The sequence below is a fragment of the Strix uralensis genome, chromosome 1, assembly GCF_047716275.1.
Source record: "Strix uralensis isolate ZFMK-TIS-50842 chromosome 1, bStrUra1, whole genome shotgun sequence".
In the NCBI taxonomy this organism is placed as follows: domain Eukaryota; kingdom Metazoa; phylum Chordata; class Aves; order Strigiformes; family Strigidae; genus Strix; species Strix uralensis.
This window is the reverse complement of record NC_133972.1, coordinates 43,497,599-43,518,417: the sequence shown is the minus strand read 5'-3', so window position 1 is coordinate 43,518,417 and position 20,819 is coordinate 43,497,599. Positions and strand designations below refer to the sequence as shown.

The 20,819-nt window shown below is 38.8% G+C and overlaps 1 protein-coding gene across 1 annotated transcript in view; it reads left to right on the top strand.

Moving 5' to 3' along the window:
* Window positions 1-214: 214 nt before the first annotated feature.
* Window positions 215-20,819, top strand: part of SDHAF3 (succinate dehydrogenase complex assembly factor 3) — a 35,247-nt gene continuing 14,642 nt past the window's right edge. Inside the window, exon 1 of the mRNA XM_074863942.1 lies at window positions 215-410. Coding sequence (XP_074720043.1) covers window positions 249-410 — 162 coding nt within the window. The 5' untranslated portion in view covers window positions 215-248. The remainder of the gene's footprint in view (window positions 411-20,819) is intronic.

Genomic DNA, 20,819 nt, shown 5'->3' with positions numbered 1-20,819 from the left:
TTAGTAACGTTTTAAACACTGGGCAGATGAACACGGTGCAGATGAATTTTCTGCAAAGAGTAGGCTCTGAGTTTATCCGGCGTTATTTTCTTACATAAAAAGCCGAGATTTAGTTTCAAGACGCGCCTACACTCTGCAGCCACTGAAGACGCCAAGCGGGACACCCCTCCCTGTGCCCGCAGCTCGGCCCCCTCGCCCCGCCCCCGGTGCGGCCGCCCCAGGGCTCCGCCGGGCCCGCCGCCGCCGCCATGCCGGGCGGTGCGCGGGGCCTGTACCGGCGGATCCTGCTGCTGCACCGGGCGCTGCCGGCCGCCCTGCGGGCGCTGGGGGACCGCTACGTGAAGGAGGAGTTCAGGAAGCACAAGGCCGCCGGGCCCGCCGAGGCCCAGCGCTTCCTGCGGGAATGGGAGGCAAGTGCCCGCCGCCCCGCAGGGCTCTGACGGGGGGCCGCCTCCCCAGCCGCGGGCCCGTCGGGTGGCGCCGAGCCCGGCCCTCGCTGCCGGTGGGCGCCACGCAGCCACCGCCTGCGCCCCCGGGCCGGCAGCGGCGGGGCCGCAGCGGCGGCCCAGGCAAGGCCCGGGCGCCCGCCCCGCTGAGGGGGCCCGGCCTCTCGCAAGCCGTCCTTCGGCCGGCGGCCGGCCCCTCGCTCGCCGGCTCTGCCCGCTGCAGCTCGCTGGGCTCCGCCTTGCTGAGGGCTGTGTGTCACGGAAAGGGAGGCGGAAAATGCCCGTTCGCTCCTTGGCTGCGAGTGACCGCGGGGGCGCGGGTTGCTGCTTGGTGTGCTTGGAGTGCCTTCCGCCCCGAAGGGCGAGCTCGTTCCAGAGCTAGAAAATGCCTTGTAATTCTGCATCTCTGGGCAGGTTGTCTTTTATGGTATTTATTTCCTTGCCTCATCTATGTGTGATTATAACTATGCACACACAAGTGTATATATAACAGAATGACAATTACATAATTAGCTATATATACGCGTATAAAAATATATACACGAAATTATCTGTATCATTTATAATAATACATTATATAAATGGGTGTATATATATTTATAACTACGTATATAGCTAATTGTATAATTGGCTAAATACATAGGTGTAAATAGCTTCCCTGTGAACTTGTATTTCACTTTTGAGTGACATTTTTCCAGAGTGTTTCCGAAGGAAAGAGTCTCATGTGAATATTGCTTCTCTGCTACCCCCCCCCCCCCCCCCCCCCCCTTCCCCTGAACTTAGCGACTGGTTTCACCAAGGACAGAAAAGCAGATGGCTCACAAGCAGTTAGGATGTAACAAGTTTCACGAGCAGCAGAGGAGGGAGACTTGAGGTGCTTTCCCCACATGCCTGAACTCCAGCTGTTGCTAGCATATTAATAGATCCCAAAAAATCCACATGACAGGCAAATGTTACAGACACTTCACAGAGGAAAAACTTCAATTAAAGCATGAAAACAACTGCAAGAGACAGATCTATAGACAAGTTTCCTATTAATTTTCATGCTCATTGAACTACTGGTTTGGTAATATTTTTGAATCTCAAAGCTGTTTTCCTTTCTGTAGAAGAAAATTGTATTCTCCTCAGCCCTAGAAGCAGGTTTGTGTAGGTAGCATCCAGTGCCTCCTGGTTTCCCAACAGCAGGATGCAGATAAATTTAAGCATATGAAGCTTGGTTTTAGTGGACTAATTAATTTGAGCCAAATTCTACCCAGGTATAAAGTCACAGTTTGTTCTTCTGGTGGTGATAACAGAGATAAAAATTAACTAGTTTTTTTAATTTTTATGGCGAACCCTGCCATCCCCACACATCTTTTTGAGACAACACGAATTGCTTATTCATCCTCCATCTATTTCAAGAGTAATATTTGCAACTGAATTTCATAGTAACGTTTTAAGCACTGGGCAGATGAACATGGTGCAGATGAATTTTCAGGGAAGATCTGATCCATCCCTTCTACCCACTGTAGCTGAAATCCTGGAGGTAAAGCAGTTCCATTACCTTTGCGCCAGGGCATCAGGAACCAGCAGGGAGAACGGTGCATGGTATTCTCTTCAGAGGAAAGGAATAAGTGTGTATTTTAATTGTCTCTTGCCAACTGATAGATCCTGAAATTGGGAAAACTTGTATCTACCTCTCAAATGCCTGATGCTATTGTAATTCTCAGTTGCAGTTTACTTGAAATTGCCAAAATGTTTCCGCATCGCTGCTTCCAATTTTAACATGAGCTAAAAAGACAAGTTACAGGTTACTATTTTCAGTGCTAAAATCTTCCTTAAAATAGTTTTAAAAAAGGAAGAAAATGTTTGCATTGAAATATCTTTAGCCATTTCTGTGAAGTAAATAGTGAAAATGTTTCTCAGTTTTAAAATGTTTTATAAGTAGATTATAGGGAAAACAGAAAAAAATTACACTACAAGGAACAGAAGTTGAATTTTGAAACCTGACATTTAGTGCTATTAGCTATGATATGTTCAAGGAAAGGAAACTAATTTAATAACTGTTTTCAGTGTGTGTGTATAAAGAACTTTGCAAATATGTCTGTCTTCTAACAAGATGCTGGAAGATGTGGCTCTTTCATCTTTAATTTTTGTTTTATTCTGAGATTTTTTTCTCCCCCAAATAATAATCTGTTTCAAGGATGGAATTTAAATCAGACTTTCACATTTTTGGCCTGTGGGTCTCACTCTGTGTCTTACACTATGCCGTGGTTCCCAGACCTTTGAAGACTTGAACTAGATAACTGAGGAAGGTGGACTGCAGATGACTTGGATTAGGTAACAGAGAAGGATGCTTCAATGTGTGTTGGAGTCCTCTTTGCAGCCTTCCTGGGCAGCAGGACACTCTTTTAATCAGAAATAGGCTGGAAGCTCTAGAATGGTTCTTACAGAACACACCAGCGTACCTGGGAAGGGTCCGGTTCCTGAAGGACGAATGAATCGCACAGTTAGCAATGTGTGAAGCTGTGATATGCTACTTCACATACATGAACTGTAACTGTACTTCTTCCTTCCATATCTATTTTTATTAAAACAAAACCAGAACCAACCAAATAAAAAAAAACCCAAACAAGTCACTACAACATTAATACAAGATGATGTTTGTATTCCCTGTTAAGTTTTAGCCATTTTTTCGGGGAAAGATGGAAAGTTACAGCTCTGTTAACAGTATTTTGGCATGTTGCACGTCAGGCCCTTTTCTTCCCCATTTGCTTGTTCATTAAGGTACACATATACCTCACTGTATGCACTTTAGTGTTGTCAATACTTAACTTCCATCTGGGAGAGTTCTTTCCTCGTGTCTTCTACTGCATGCAGGGTGGCTGGTACAGAGTGGCATAATGTCTCATGTTACAGAAAAATAGTATTCATAATTTTATATTAAAATAGTATATCTTAATGTATATTCACAGAGGGTAAAGATTATGGCTATGGTGACTGCATGGATGTTTCCTGACTTTGAATAAGGACTTCAATATGAAGTGTAATCTTAGTAAGCCACCCCATATGCTTTTTGAGCGAAAATTTCCAAGGACGACTTATTTTAACGTGAAATTGCTTGACTTTTGTTAAAACTCTTGAGAGGCTTTTTTTGGATAGTCAGACCTTCTGTGTGTGCTTGAATATACTAGTTCATAGTCTGTGTTTGTGGTATGCTTTCTTGTCCTCCAGTTTGCTAATTGTTTAGTTAACAGGCCTGGCATTTTAATCACATTATGGTTACACCAAACAATTTTTTTTCCCCCTTGGTATTTAGATCATGATGATTCAAGGGAACTGGGCACATTGATTGTTTATCAAAGAAAACAAGCCGAGCAAATTTCCTTTGTTTCTTGTAAAACATGGTAAAAAACCTGTAGGATTTTACGTTAAAAGCTTTAAAAAGAACTGTTAAAGGAATCTTAATTTTACAGGGCATTCAAGCAACCATAGCTTCCAATATTGCTGTAGTTCTTTAATGTTAGGTTTTGCACCGCAGCTTTTGGAAAGAACCCAAATGTCAGTGCAGGACCTGAATACTCAGCCTAATTCTCAAACAAGGGTACAGCCATTTTGTATATCCTTACAGTCCACAGAAGCACAGGGGGAGCCTTACAGGGAGATTTCTAAGATTAACTTTAAAAAGAAATGGGCGCAAAAAAGAGGTAAAAAGGCTCCCAAATGATATTATCTTAGTATGCAAATGATTCATATCGTTTTCACGTACAGGAGATGAGAAGGGATCCCCTTGTTTGTCATGCACAGGAATTGAGGGGTTTAGTGGTAGAACCCAACCGCGTAGATGGCTAATGTCATTTTATGGGAAACCTAAACTGACCTGTTTGCGTTTGCAAAATAAGGAAACTGTCCTTTGAATATTCTTGGAAGAATTCTTAAGTGAATAATACTGATAGAAATAGTCTGCCAGTATGCATACATTTATATAAAAGTATAACAATGTAAACTTTGCGTTTTTCTTGTCATTGGTGTTGGATCGATGGTTTGCATCTTGAAACCTGCTGGAAAGTATTAAAGGGGGATGCCAAAAAGCAAACTTTGTTGTTCAGGAATTATGATTGTTCAGGAATTGTGGTTGTTCAGGTAGATTCCAATTAAGTATATAAATTATTAATATATGTTCCTTTCTATTTTCTAAATATTTAATATTTTAATTAAAATAATTGGTACTCATTTACAGGAGATGGCTAATATAATTAGATTGATAGTGATTATTACCTTGGAGTGCTATTGAATTAATGTTGACAGATATGATAAGTGAATTAGTTCAGCAGTCTTCTAAATCATAGGGTAGCTGATGAGAATGCTCACTTAAGAACAGATAATACTAAGATAATATTGATTACCTTATTCCAGGTTACAAATGATATAATGCAGAATATTCAGCTAAGTAATTTCAGTAATCATTTGTTTTACATCATTTAAGTTAATTCTTTTAATTTTAAAAATGACTGTTTCATACTTAGCTTGTTTTAAAAGCCTGACCCTGTAGATTGGAAGGTCTGGACTGTCTTGAGATGAGCAGAATTGTTCTGCAGAATTACATGACATTTTCTCACATCTAATAGATTGAATAAATTGCCTTTGAAATGCTTTGGCCGCTCTTGACTCTGAAAGCCTTTGTATAAGCTTTCATATGCACTGAGACTGGTTTGGGAGCTGGCATTTGCTGTTCTATACTCAGAAGAAAGGTGACATTTTTTCATTCTTGATAATAAATCTAGGCATTATATTGGTAAAATTAAGGTGGAACTGTATCTCTGTCTGGGGAACTTCATCACGTAGCTTCTCAGGAACGGCTAATTTTTTGAATCAGTATGATATTTGATGTGTTACAAATAATTGTCATTCATCAAATTTGTTTTCAGTTGCCCGTATCACTTGCAGTATTTAGTTTGCTGGGGTGGTTGTGGGATGGTCTCATGATATTTCCCAGGACATAGTTGTCCTGATACATCTTTTTCTGTTTGTGAGTGGATACACTTACAGAATTTTTTGCTTCTTAATTCTTTGGGTTAGTATGATCTTCCTTCCCCTTCTTGATTTATATTTAAGCTTCCGGCACTCAAAAATATGTTGAGATGTTGAAAGGAGAATTTGAAGAGCAAATAGACAATGAAAGTTGGATGGGTAGAAGAGGAAACTGTGGCCAGTACTGGAGTAAGACTGGAATGGGAATGGGGTGTGTGGGTTGCCCTTTTTACTGTCTTTCAGCAAATACATAGGTTGCATAATTCTAAAACTGCTGCTGACTTTCTGTATTCTGCTTGCAGTTTTAGTGAAGTACATTATATAAGTGATCTTTTCTTTGCCTGATAAAGAAATACATTTTTTTTGAAAGTGAAATATGGCTTTAAGGTTTTTGTCATTTTAAGACTTCAGTAAAAGTTGTGAAATAGGATTTAAGAGTAGTATTTCACTGTAACGTTACCGGATACACTGGAATTTGCTTTTAGTGATTTTTATGGCTATCTGGATGAAAACCCTCTTATTAAGAATAAATTCCTACTGAGACGTACGTATTTAGCCCCCACTTAGGGTATTCACTGGGTATTAATTTGTAAGAACTAAATTGGAGACAATTTCCTCTATTTTCTTTGATATTCCTCAAAAAGCAGGAAAGAATTTCTCACTTTTCTGAGAGCTGTGAAGTTGTGGCTGATAAATGGAAGAGCATGTGGGATTTGGGTATGACCAGCCACAGGAAATCAGCCTGCTGCTCTGACCTGGCTTTCCTGGTGGCCTGCTTTGCTGTAAGGTTTGAAGTCTACTTGTGTAAGATGGCAATTTTACCTTGGTGCACCCATGATTTGGTGAGTTTTCTGAACCAGCATTCATCTGCAATTATCCCATTGACCAGAAAAATAAAGACAAAGGATGACCACATGGATCTCTATAGCAGAGGTTCACAGTAATACCCGTTTCATGTTGTGGCATCACTTCCATCCTTTCAGTGTTCCTTCAAATTTGGGTTTAGAAGCAGGAGCTGGTGTCTGCTTCTCTTCCATGGAGAATCCAGGTGGTCTGGGAGCTTTCTTGTGCAGAGAGACTTGGGGTAACCTGGTAGATACCCGCTGGCTTGTGCATGGTGCACGCCTGTCACGGGAAGAGACATTCAGTACTTCTCATCTGGAGAGCAGTGTCATCGTCTTTCAGATTCATCTGCCCACTGCTAAGGCCAGTATTTTTTTTTTTTTTTTTTGGTCTGTGTACATATTGGTGTGGGAAAGCATTTGATTAACTTTTTAAAACTGTGTTATGTTTAAATATACTGCATTTTTTTTCTGGTTTGGTGTGGTCTAGGGTTGATGGAAAGTAAGACTTATGGCAAATGTGAGATTTTGGGAGAGACTTTTACTGTATTTTCCAAATTCAAAATTTCATAAGCTGCGGCATCAGTACTCTCAATGCTTCTGTCATGTTACTGTGCCAATTATTCTATATTATCATATCTGTGATTGCATGTAGCTAGTCAGATGGCTGTCTTGTCTGCTAGTTGAAGTTTTTATTTACAACTGTTTTGCCACAGCGGGAAATAATATCTGAGTCATTGAGGTCACATCAGACAGTAATGTCCATCACTTGTGTGTGCCAGTCGCCTCAGGTTATAATCCATTGCACAGCAAATTCCACTGAAGTGATGGAACTCCGTATAAATGTGTGGTGTGCAAATAGGTGTATAAATTTCAGATGATTTGATCATTGCATGTATTTGTAAAGTATATAACATGCCTTTGATATTTAAAGTGTGGCATTAATTAAATCCCAACTGAAATTTGTTGGCAGAGTACAGCAGTTTTTATTAGTTATAATTTAGATTGAGAAGTTTAAATTGCTGTAGAAGTAGGGCAAATACGCGTAAACAGTTTATTCCTTGCATTGAGTATCACTGACTTGGGAAATGAGCAGGGCATATTTATGTTAATGCTCTCAGATTCGAAGACACTGTAGAAATTTTGTGTATGCCTGCTCATGGATTCTTTTTTAATGAGTACAGGTTCATGACAGCCAGCATTTGATTAGATCTCTAAATAAAAGAATAGGAGTGGTCAGACACAGTAGAAACAGAACCAGCAATGGAGCATTTACAGAATTGACAGTTTAAAAGGTAATTCAGGTTTCCATCTAGTGGTGGTATAAAATTGTGTCCAAGCCATGTGAGACACATCATATGCATAACCATGCCAGCTAACATGCCAGAGTGCTTGTGTATGTGTTTAAAACTTAGGAAATCGAAAGCTTTTATTATGTATAAATTATATACATAATAGCACATAATTCAGATTTTATTAAAAGATTTTTGAAGGTAGAGCTGTAATGATCAAAAATCTGTTATTCTGGCAGTGTACATTCAGATCCCTGAGTACTCTTTGAATCTAACAGTTTATCTTAGTTGCTGCAAATTAGCCCGATTCTGCTTTTTTGGTGTTCCTTGACAGCCATTTCAAAAAGTTTAACTTGGTACAGGTTATAGAAAGAAAACTGATGTCTTTAAGTTGTATGTGCGCAAGTATGAGTCTTGTTAGATTTCTTGTTTCCTCTTAGACTTAAAAAAAAAAAAAAATAGAGGAAGAGATGGGTGTTCTGATTGCTTTGCCCCAGCACTGTCTATTATTTAAAGTATTTTACAGTGGAATTTAGAGAACTTTCCCAGGTTAGGTTTTCAGATGAAGATAATATCGAGGTAACTAATCCACAAATATTTTTAACTTTGTTGTAGTTTAAGACAATGTAGTGGGTCAAACAGACAAACTGAGTATGAATTGGAATTGCAAATTTATAAGGATTTTATTGACACCTTCCTTCTAGCATTTGTTCGGTACTTGTGTGAATATTGTCAGCTTGTAGTGTTTTGCAAGCATGGTAGGTTTTACTGTGTTTTCAGTGCATTTCCACTATCAACACTGTAAACACTGCCAACTTTCCACAAGTGCTGTCAAGTACCATATTTTGTAATTACTGCAATAATATTATGAGTGCTGTAATTGCGCATACTGTATGGATGTGATTTTCTGTCCTGTGTAGACACAAAATTGATATTTTCTGCGAGTTGAAATGGAAGCTGTAGCACATCTGAATAATTGGTTTTGGAATTGTTTTTTTTCTTGTTTCAGCATAATGCGAGATGTCTGCACAAGTAGCGTTATACAAATTGGAGGATTTTTAAAGCCCCAGATGTGTGTATCACGTCTGAATATAGAGCTGTACTTAGGACACACTGATGTGTTCGAACCCATTAAGGGATGAAGACTTTTTTATACACTTCACTAATATTAAAGTCAGTTAATCAAATATGTTTTTTACAAGAAGCTGAACCTCAGATTTTGACTTCATAATCTTGTATTTAGTAGCATTTTTATCAATCTTCATGTTGTTTTAGCCGTCTTTTGTAATGCCAAGAGTTTTGGCTGTTTTAGCACTGAAGCTGACTGTATCTACAACCATACATCTTCTAATTGATATCCTGCTGTTTATGCAGATCACTCCTGGGAATACACTGAGCAGAAAATTTCTGTTGAGATATTTTTATTTCTGTGTCTCAGAGCTGCTAATTTCAAACTGCATTTTTTGAAGGATATGATTTCGAAAACATATTTAATCATAGTCTCTGATAAAATGTTTGAATTTATAGGTTTTTAAAGGTCATTTCCAGAAGTAATGTTAATGAGATATTTCTAATTAAATGTTCATTATACTAAAAGTAAGTTATAAGTGATACTAGAAGTAGAGTTACTGAGTATTGGTATTTAGGCTTAGTGATATGTGGGGAGCTTGAGTCTTGTTCATATGCTCCTTTTTTGTTGTTTCAGGGATATTAGTGAGAGACAGAGCGGTCTGAAGTGAAAGAGAGCATGATGCATTTTTTCCCCCTCTGCAGTAACTGACTAAATCTGTAGAATACTTTCTGAATTGATCTTGCACCCATCTTTCAAGACTGGCTAGCAACTGATCCTTGAAATGTAGATGCATATTCCTTTGCTCTGTGGGAATTCCTGCATGATGTAAAATTGATATACTAGTTTTAGACTATTTTATACTAATTTTTCTTCTTCCTGAAATATTCTATTCCCTAATTTAGAGGAAATGAACAGATCATTAGGTCCCTGCAACATTTTTTTTTTCTTGTCTTTTTTTTTTTTTTTTTTCTTCTGGATCTGAACCAGAAGAAGCCTGGTGGAAGGGTTTGAACTTAAGTCCCTATCACCATTGCTTCTTTGGAGATGTTATGGCTGAGGGTATTGAACTGTGTTGGTAGTATTGATATCTGCATGGAATGAACCAGAGCAATTGGTTTATTTTCTGTGGGCCACCAAATAGCATTTAGCTATTTGTTTCTTGCTTTTTATGATTGCATAGCGGAAGCATGTGGTCTTTGTATGATGTTTGATGTATATGCAATCTGTATCGAGGGAGAGATTCATATTGCATTAGCAGTCTTTGAAACTTCATCACTTTCCAACTGAAGTCTTTAATGCCCTCATATGTAGTCTTGATAGCTGATTTTTGACTTGAAAAGTATCCTTCATAAGATTGCAGTTTTTGAAGTGTACACATGATGGCAGCAAATACTTAAATTGTGAAGGCTTGTTTCTGTACTAGAAACAAGTAGGGTATTGAATTTTCTAATATAAACTAGAATTTTCACAGATTCAATTCTTCTTAAATTATTTCTTAAAATGCATATTGAGATTTGTTAACGTACTTCTGCAGATTTTGAGAAGGCTTTTTAATTTGAAAACTCTACCGTGGTTTCTACCTGGGTTAGCCATAATGTTTTCATAATGTGTTTTCTGGTTTTGATTTGTACTGGGGTAGCTGGGGTAGCAAAACGCAGCAGCTACGCCAGTAGTTAGCAGTGTTTAGCATGGCTACCCTTTGATACCTTAGCAGGGAAAAGGGCACCTACAACACTCTGTTAACCCTCAGAGCGTTGCCCTGGCAATTCTGGTTCTCAAGTGGTTTGCTTTTCTGAAGCCCAGTTTTGTTTTTCTCTGTTGGAGAGATATATCTGTACTCTCTGGAAAGAGATCTCTTATATTCCTCTTTCATGCTTCCTTAATAGATGTATATTTTTGACATATCGTGTAGTATTTTGTTCTTTATTTTTCCCCATTGCAGTCTTTCTTTCCAAGTTCTCATCCTGTAATCTAGATGAGTAATGTAAATTTTCCAGCAAGCATTCTTGGCCCAATGAAATACCCTTAGTACTGCTGTCAGTGATCGTACCTAGGCTGTGTCTTGGACTCTGCACTGAGACGTGCATAGCAGCTCCCTGGTTTCCTCCTGTGGGCTTCTAATGTTGTGGGGCTGGGAGGCAGTTGAGAAGCGCCGTGACTGGGTCCTCAGTGGAGCGATGAGGGCAACAGGGCTGAATGTCTGTGAGCATGGCTTGCGTTTACCAACAGCAGCCTTCCTTAATTTTTAAACATCTAGCCATTGGGTGATTGTTGATGTTTCAGGTCAACATTGGAAAATGGTAGTTGGATAACCAGCTGTTTTTTTAGCCACAGATCTGATGTCAGATGTCATATATTATGACATACATGACATAAAAGCACACCTTTGCTTACTACTATAGTATCAGGAAGGGAGATAATTATCAGAGTAGCTTTCTGCTCTTGTTTCATCTGACTAACCTGGCAGCTGGGAAGAGTCATTACAAAGTTCTGATCAGCCACAGTAGCCCCCAGTAGAGTATGCCCAGAGGAGACAGGGCCTTGGTGTGTAGACACAAAACTGGCTGAGTTTTAAGTGATTATATTTTTGGAAGCATATAGTAATAGCCCAATATGCATATTTTTTCACCAAAAGAAAAGCTTCATTGTGTATAATGCCACATTTTAGATGCTGTTGCAAAGTACGTTGGTATTGTGGGGTCCTGTTAAGAGTAGGGATTTTTCTTTAAAAATGAAAATATAGTATAAAATCGTATTTATTCCTACTTTCATTCCTGGACATGGGTGAAACATTTAAACTGAATCTCTTTCTCTCTTTTCTGTCCCTTCCAAAATGAATATGGCATGTGTCAAAATCCACCATGATATTTTAGGCCAAAAAATTATAGTCTGCCACAGTTACAGGAACTATGGCTTATAAGAATAGCACCTCGTGGAAAGCATAGGTCAGCTTTAGGCTGTGGTACAAGCAGGTTGCTCTAAAATTAAGGGTATTCTGGTTCATGTTGAAATTACTTGTTCTGTATATGTACTTAATTTACAGTAGTTTAAATTTGATTTAATGTTTAGAATTAATTTTAAGGTGTACAGCAAATCACGATATTCAGTTGTTTTCTGGGCCTCTTGAATGTTTAAATTCAGTTGATTGTTTGCAGTGAAGCACTCTACTGAGCTTTTTAACATCCGTTGCACTGAGTCATTGTAAGAATTTAAGAGATCCATGGTGTGAAGAGTTTTAATTAAATAACAAACATACATTATGTCCTTAGTGGTTTACAAAGATGAGCTTGTGTATAGCTGTAGGTTTTTTTTCACTAGTTCTGCTGTTGATTGACTCATGAAAAGAAATTTCATAGGCAGCGCTAGCAATGTCGTTCTGGTTCATGGGCAATTCAGTGCCATCACTATAACTGAAAGGAGTTACATTGTTAAGAAAAACATCATCATCCTGTCAGTCAAGAAGCAAGTGAAAGTTGTTTTGTGAATAATGTGAACCTCTTGATTTTCCTCTTTTTTTCTTTCTTTAATTTTATTTTATTGGTGAATCTGATTTTTGCGGAGTGCCTGTCTGCCAGCAGATGCCACTCCTCAGCAACAGACTAGTTTCCCAAATTTGACCAGATAGAGGAAAATAGTTGTGGTAGACCTTTGTTTTTAGAAACATTGATGGCAGTTTGCCTGGGATTGTCTTTGTTTTCCTTGATAAGAACAATCTATGCTATAAACAATTAAATATTTATATTTTACAATGGAGCTGGTTAAAGTTTTGTTTCCTGCTGATGCATGAAACCCTAGGGCTGGAAAAATGGCAGTCTGTAGAGTAAGATGCTTTTGTTCTTCAAAGTTTTGTGTCGAGCAGTATTTTAGTTGAATAGAGGATGACCCAGAAATCAGGAAGCTTCATTATGGAAGGATTTTGGGTGGATCAAAGGTGTCTACCAGGATCGCTGAAAAGGTGTGATGAGGAGGATGACTTAGAAGCCCAAGTCTCAATGACTTGCATAGGACAAGTCCTTATAAAACCTTCAGGCATACTGAAAAACAGCTGGCCAAGTTGTAAGTGCATCTGCCAAGAAATAACTAAGAAGCTGTGCAGGGAAAATAAACAAGGGAATCCTGGGCAAGAATATTTTGTTGTTTGTCTTTTCTAAATTTTGGAAAGATACTAGCCTGTGATTAGATATCCTGGGACATGAATAATGGCATATTACTATCTCCAAACTTTAAACAACCATTTTTTTTTTTTTTAACAGCTGATGTTTTGCATGTGGGTGAGGCCTGTCTTGGCCTCTGTAGACATCTGCAGTAGAAGACTATTTTGTTAATTGGTAAATATGGTTGGACCAGCAGAGCCTGGACTGAGGTGATGGATGCCATCTTTCCAGTCCCAACACCTTCCATCTATATGGACCCAGTCTGGTGGTAATGGAAGACTTCCTGGTATGGCTAACGAGTTGTTGATTTTTTTATGCACATCTACCTGTGTGTGTTGTTCTAAGAGGTTTAGTTTTATGTTCCTGGTGAAAGAAGATCTGTTAGATAGATAGATAGATAGATATATTTTCTGTCCCCCCACCTTAAAAATAACTTTTTAGTTGCTGGTGGGAAACCTGTGATCATCTGGCGATACCATTTGAACCCTGGAGAACTGTGAAGAAAGCCATCTTTCCCAGTATAATCGCATTCCTTCATGTTTCCTGAGAAAGGGCTCCTTTAAATTGTAGTTTGGATTTTGCTAGAAAGGCAACCTGAGAACCTGCAGGATTAGAGCAGACTATGTGTCAGTTTAGATACAGCCCTTGCCTGTTTGCTGCTGTCTGGTCCTTGCTGCTGGTTTTACAACATTGATAGCTCTTGATTTTCTGGAAAGGCCATGATTATAAGATGAAAACATTTTGTTTTCCTTTGTTTTTTAAAATTTAACTTTCTGTGTCTGAGATGTTTCAAAACTAGGATGTTTTAATTATCATAAGTGTATGTTTTTCCAGTGGTAAAGATTAATTTCTGTGGTCATTTATATTCGACTTATTCTGAACGGAAAAATAAAAAGGGATGCTTAAGCATATTTTAGTCCAGTGGACAATGGCAAAACAACCGAAATGGAAAGATTGAGGTGGAAGGTCAGCACTGACAACTACAGGTTCTTCTCCTGAGTATATATTGTCTGATTGCAAATAAATAGATATTAAGCTGTTTTGTAAGAAATGGGTAAACATGGAAATAGTATTTCTGAACTATTCTGAGTGATGTGTTCATCAAGCAGTAGAGGTTTGCTGTGTATTGAAACTCACACCCTAGAATAGGATTTAACTAATGGATTGGTCAAAACAGGAATGTCACCATTAACTTTTTGAAGTTGAACAAACTCATGATCATAGGTGATATTTTGTGTGTGTCTAGCTTGAAAACATTTGAGAATTTTTTATCAGCATTTGTTTAATAATTACCAGTAACTTGTTTTTGTAAAGGGTAGTATGGAATTGTTCAGGGTTCTGGACCTTGCTGTTATATTCATCAGCTTTTCCTAGGAAATTTCATATTCTGCATTTTGGTTTTTTTGCATCATTTTCTGGAAAAAGTTTTTCTGAATTCATTTGACATTACAACAAATTTGCTTCTCTTAAGGATGTTTTCTGTAGCATTGACTAGTATCAACTATCCAGTGTTAACAGGTGTTTCACAAACTGAATTTTCTAGACATTAACTACTTCCAACCCTTTAGGATTGTTTTTTTATGTATACGAATAAATATAGATACGCACTATACATATATGGTGTATTCCAGGGGTTTGGCACTCTTCTGGTTTTGGCTGAGATAGTTAGTTTTCTTCCTAGTAGCTGGTACAGTGCTGTTTTTTGGATTTAGTGTGAGAGTAATGTTGTAACACACTGATGTTTTAGTTGTTGCCAAGTAGCGCTTATCCTAAGTCAAGGACTTTTCAATTTCCCATGCTCTACCAGCGAGCACGTGCACAAGAAGCTGGGAGGGCGAATGGCCAGGAGAGCTGGCCCAAACTAGCCCGAGGGATATTCTGTACCATAGAACGTCATGTTCAGTATATAAACTGGGGGGAGTTGGATGGGGAGGATTGCTGCTCAGGCATCGGTCAGCGGGTGGTGAACAATTGCATTGTGCATCTCTTGTCTTTCTTGTGTTTTATTTCTCTCCCTTTTTGTTATCTTCCTTTTCATTACAGTTATTATTATTATTATTATTATATTTTATTTCAATTATTAAACTGTTCTTATCTAAATCCACGAGTTTTACTCTTTTTTCTTTCCGATTCTCCTCCCCATCTTGATGGGGTAGGGGAGGAGTGAGTGAGCAGCTGTGTGGTGCTTAGTTTCCAGTTGGGGTTAAACCATGACAGGTGCCATCTACTTCATTGAGTATTTAATGGTTTTGACCTGCAGCAAAGCATGTTGAAATCATCATTTCAGTGGGTTCTTCTGAAATTGCAGGTGTGTCAGACATTCTTCTCAATGGATGTAGCAATGTTGTGCTGCCTCCTATAGGCATGTGGTTGAGTCATGGCTACCTAATTGGTAGCATCAGTCACAAAAAATTGGAAAATTTTCCCTTTTTTTCCCTGAGTTCGTGGTAGAATTGTCTATCATTGATAACGTTGGTAAGTCCTTTAGGCTGGAAGGTGGCCAGTTCAGTGGTGATGCCAGCAGAGGGGCAGTGAGTGAAGTGTAACAAGGTGTTGGCTGCCCGGATTATGGAATAGTTCCCGAAGGAAACCGAGATCCATCTGAAGAGCTTCTAGGTTAGTGAGAAGGAAAACGATCTTGAAAGTGCTGTAATTTTAGTACAAAGTATGTTGGACAAAATAGCCAGCATTCCAACATGTTGCAGTTTGTAACGCTGTTGACTGAAACAAAGGCAGAAGTCTGGAGGGAGACTGTTAAATGCTTCATAGTTTTTTTTTCTGTTTTGTTTTGGCTTTGCTGAATTGACATACATTGAACTTTCAAACTCTGTTATTGACAATATGCTTCATTTTGCAGTGACTGACCTTTCTGAAGACCACTGGGTGCTTTTTGTAACATACTCTATGGAGAACAAACTTGAGGAATTTTGTCGCTGTATTGTCATTGATACTTGGAAAGTGTTTCTTCTGTTAATAAAATAAATGTACAACAGAATATGAATACTTAGTATAGTACTAATTTTTTTTGTTTTTTACTAAGTTGAATTTAAAATTTGCAAATAGAAGACAAACTTGTACCTTGCTTAAGGAAGTAAAATACTTTTTTTGTTGTATTCTGTATAGCACAGTTTTAGATAGTGACTTTTATCTAAACTACTCATAAGTATTGCTTATGGGTGAGACAGGAAGCTAGATACACAGGGAAAGACAGGGAAAATAGAAAAAAGAAAATAGTGGCTTTTTTTAACTGGAAGTTGAGACATTGCTGTACAATAGTAAAAAGGAAAATAGTAAGGATTAATGAGCCCACCAATCTCCCACTATTGTTTACCTCACTAGAAAGTGTGGAGAACTTGCTGTAGGTGAAGGTGAAGTTCCTTTCAGCTCTGTTACGAAGTATGAAGTTAAGTCTTTTATGTATCAGAGTATTTGGTTAAGAGAAAGGAGTCTGAATTTTGCAATTGAAGAACTTAAGCATTTTGCATTTAAGTTTGCATTGAAGTGAACCTTTGTAGTAATTCTGCTTGATAACATATTGCTAAATCCGGTCTCTTTCAGACAGTGTACTCTGCCACCTGGAGTCTTCACAGGCTGAGTGATAAGGTTTTGGAAGAAGCTATCCCAGTACGAAAACTGCACATCACAGAAAAGATTCTAAACCAAAACCAAGCTGTGTGTGAGATAAGCATTTGACTTGGGAATACACCTCTTGCAGAGTGTGGTGAGATCTGTTAGTTTGACTGTTTGGCCCCAGCACTGCTGGGCTAAAGCTGTACGGCTGAATCAGATGTGCCTGGCACTGCTTTGCAGCTGTCAGTGGAACAGCCCATGTCCATGCTGTTAAACTCTTACTCTCCAAAGCGGGGTGGCCACATCCAAACTACCTGCTGGGAGCAGTCCCCAGTCTGTGCCAGCTCACTGGCTGGGCCTGGGAGTTGTTTGGGAGAAAGCTACTTATCTTTAATCAAGCCTGTGCCAGGGACCGTGGCACCAAGCTCCCAGGGTGGGTGGTTGAGGTCTGGTACCTTCTCGAAGCATTCCCTGGCACTGGTTTAAATCATTACTGCAGACAGAGCCCTGACTCCTCTGCTGTCAAGTGCAATTGCTGCTTTTTTTCTGGATTCTTTCTCTCTGCATTATCAGATTCTCATCAACCGTTAGATTTATCTTACTTTCTCCAAATCAAAAGCTGTCATCTCTGGAACCTGTGTGCAGATCTGAGCCATTCTAAGAAACAAGTTCTGAACTCTTTAGTGCTGTTCTGTTGCTGGTCTGGTAAAATAAGGGGAGGCTCTCTAGGCCTTTATGAAATTGCATGTCAAAGCTGAGCACTGTGTCTGTACATAAGCAGTTGTGAATGTTCTGCTCTGAATACGTGGAAAATACATTCCTAGAAGGAAAAGAAAGCAAAAAGAATCCCCTTGCTGTCTTTCTAGCCAGGAGGGATTGCCAGACATGTATCTTGTTACTCTGCATCCTAGATCTGAAATATGTTGTTTGAATACTACTATTTCTTTAAAATTTCACTTCTGCTTCAATTTAATGAGTGTTCACTGGTATTAGCCCTTTCAGTGTCCTCTTGAGAACGTACTTCATCTGTCATTCATACTTGGTCTTTGCATTAATAAGGCAAGCAAACACACTTTCTCATCATTCCCTTTTACTGACCCACTTCTGAAATGTCATGGGCCAAGTTTAAACTCTCATGGGCCACAGCAGGTGAAACTATGACACTGTGAAGTTCATTGTGTGTAGTGCCTTTAAGAGGGTGTTGTATGGGTGAAGAGCAGCCCGATGAAGCCCAGTTAAACTTGCTTGGGTAATGATGGGTATAGAGGATCTCCCGAGTTCCCTGGAAAAACTAGAGCTACTGTCATCTTATGTAATACCCCAAGGACAAGCAGACAGAAAATACATTTTATTTCTCTTTGGGTAATGCCAGTTTGTGGATTAGGGCATTTCTAATTTATGCTTTGTTGTTGAGCATAATTTGGTGAACTGGTATCTTTAAGATGTATTGCTTGTAAATTTTGATCAGATATTTTTTGGGTGCTGTCGTATAATGTGTATTGTGTTTCAAGTGGAAAGGAGGTTTTGTTCTTTTCGTTTACATATTGTACAAATAAAGCTTCAGTGACTGTTCAATTTAGTGAGGAAAAACATAAATGCAGACTGTGATTCTTCTCTGAGAAATAGCTGCCAATGAAGTTTTGTGTTTGTTATGAAAGAATAGGATGGAAACTAGCTTATATGTGCATTCAGTAAAAGCCATGTTCTACAGTTTGAATAAATCAGCTGATTATTGAATGATGATAATGTTTTAATCTCTTGAGTATGTGGACTTGTCTGTCTTAGTTAAATTTGTAGTTGGTTTAGTTGTTTTTATACATTTGCTTTGGGGGGAGAAAATAACTGTTATAGTATGGTATATTCAGTACTGGAACATTTAAAAAAAATCTTAAATCTGGTAATCCTCAAAACATAATGTCAGATCTTATCAGTAACCTGAGATTTTATTTTAAATATTTTTTACTTAGGGATAGTAATTTAAATATAACTTGGACTAATCTTGGCTTTTTAATAAGTAGAGTGATAAAGCAGAGGTAGCCTGGAAGACCTTGGCTGGAAGGGACCTCTGGAGCTCCCTACTCAGAACAGAGCCATCTTAGGTCAGGTTGCTTGGGGCCTTGTCTGGTCACAAATCCTTGTGATTTTTGCTGTTTGCTGTAAAGGATGTGGAGAAAAGATTTGACTTATAGTATAGTTTTCAAATGTTAGCTGAGAAAATTCTCAAAGTTTCTGGTATTCAAGCAAAACTGATTACAGTGATAAAAGTCAGAAAGTCATAATTTAAATAGGCATTCACAACTAAATGGTACTGAAGTACAAGTGCTGAATACTCTGAAAGTATGTGATCACTGACACACATTTGTATCCTTTGCACTACATCTAATCACTTGTTTTCAATCAAATAATCAGAGTAATATGTCCCGAAGAACTGAAAATCGTACTGTGTTGGGTTTTGCCTAATAATTTGTTTAGTGTATATATAAATGTAACTCTGTAGGTGTGATGTTGGCTGTATGTTTACATTTCAGCAATATGTTTAGTAAGCTTTAGTTTAGTTTGTCTGATTTTATATTGAGACACAAGTCAGCCATATGAATTACATGTGTGTCTGAAATGAGGGTTAATGTGCTAGGCAGTATGAAGTGTAACTGGGATGGATTTTTGCAGCAATTAGCAAGGGCCTGGAAACCAGTATTATCGTGGTGTGAATGCTGTCTACATCATTATTAATTTTTATTGTATTGTTTTTAATGGATTGTTTGTGCACTTATTTGCACAAATACACACTTTTAATGCACAGTAACAAGTATAGGTAGGAATAAATTAAGCATATGAGTTTGCAGATTCTTCTTTTGAAAATCGATTGCATGGTATCCAGAAGACTTAGTTCCAGTCTTTCATGGCATTACAATTTTAGGATGCATTAGTTAGATTGATATCTAACAGTGCCTCATTGAATTTATTTAGTAGTCTAGCAGAAGGCATGCAACAGTGTGTAATGGATTTAGTTGAAGTGTGAGTGAGCACTTTGAATTTGTTTTATTTGGCTTTGTCTTTTTTTTCACCTTCAGATGTTCAGTTCTGTTGTGTGAGATGAAGTTCTCATGACCCCTTGTACTATTTAGCATATCCCATTTGTTGATTAAAGCTTTTGGTACAGTGATGCATCTGTCACTGGCAATTTACCAAGTTACTTGCCAAAGGTTTCTTTTTCCTGAGTAATGAGACTTTTTTGTTTGTTTTTATTTGTGATTAGATTGCTTGTAGGCAGTGTTTTTGAGGACAGATAGGATCCTAAAGATACTTCAAATAGGTATGATAATTTTGACAGCAATTGTGGCAGAACTTTCCCAGGGAAATTCTCCACCCACCTGATGAAATAAAGCATTACTAAACTGGGTTCTGCAAAGGAAGATGTTTTGCAAAGCTGTTATTTGTAAAATCACTGCTATAGTAGATATAGCAAGCAATTCAGTGAAGATGAGGAGATCTGTTGTATTTTTCTCATAAATAAATACTGTAGAATGCAAATAATTCCACTGCTTCCCCCCCATTGGTGTACAGTCTTGTTTTCAGTGTCTTCCTCTTTTAAGAAATTACACATTCATGTTAAAATGTTATGTTTTGATATAGAGAAGATAAATCATGCTTTGTTCTGATTTTCTAGGTCAGCAGTCAATAGTAATGGCTAGTCCTGCACTATAACAGCAGGTGGACTTTATGGTTGAATTTACTGCAGTGCACGTGCCTGTGGGTCAGAGATCTGCAGGGAGCCGGGGTGAGCTGGGAAGCGCAGTATGGTCAGGACACCAAAGCGATGCCTGGCTGTGGCCCTGGGACCAGCCCGTGCAGATGCCTTCAATGTGTAGCCCATAGGGACAGTTCAGCAAGCAGCCCACAAGTGTGTTTTGGTGTAAACAACTGTTCTAGTCTATGCATCTTTTCTGTGATAGAAATGGGGCACATGCTGGTATGGTAGAGGAACGCTTGCAATTCAGTCCCTTCCTGTGCAGGGCCGGTGCTCAGAGCCGTGACCTGTTGCATCTGTGTGCTGTGCTCACCTGCTGCATCTTCATGGTACTGGTAAGTGGGAGGAGTTTCCACTACATCATTAAACAAATTTAGTTTGGCTAGTCTAAGCTCTCCCCTGTTCTGGCAGCTTCATAAATGCAATGGGATTGATGTTACTTGGAGGATTTTTTTTTCCCTCCCCATTTAGCAAGCATGATTTTTTTTCAGAGGCACATGAAACATTCTACAGGACAGCAGAGCATGCTAATATTCATCCCTCCCCCCTTAAGACTGAAATAAACGCCTACTCAGGAAGACCCCGTAATTTACCATCAGCATGGTTCAAGGGGAAGCATAGCTGGGTGGCAGGTGATGTAAATGTTATTCGAGGTTCTTCTACTGATGTCTTCAGCAGAAAAACT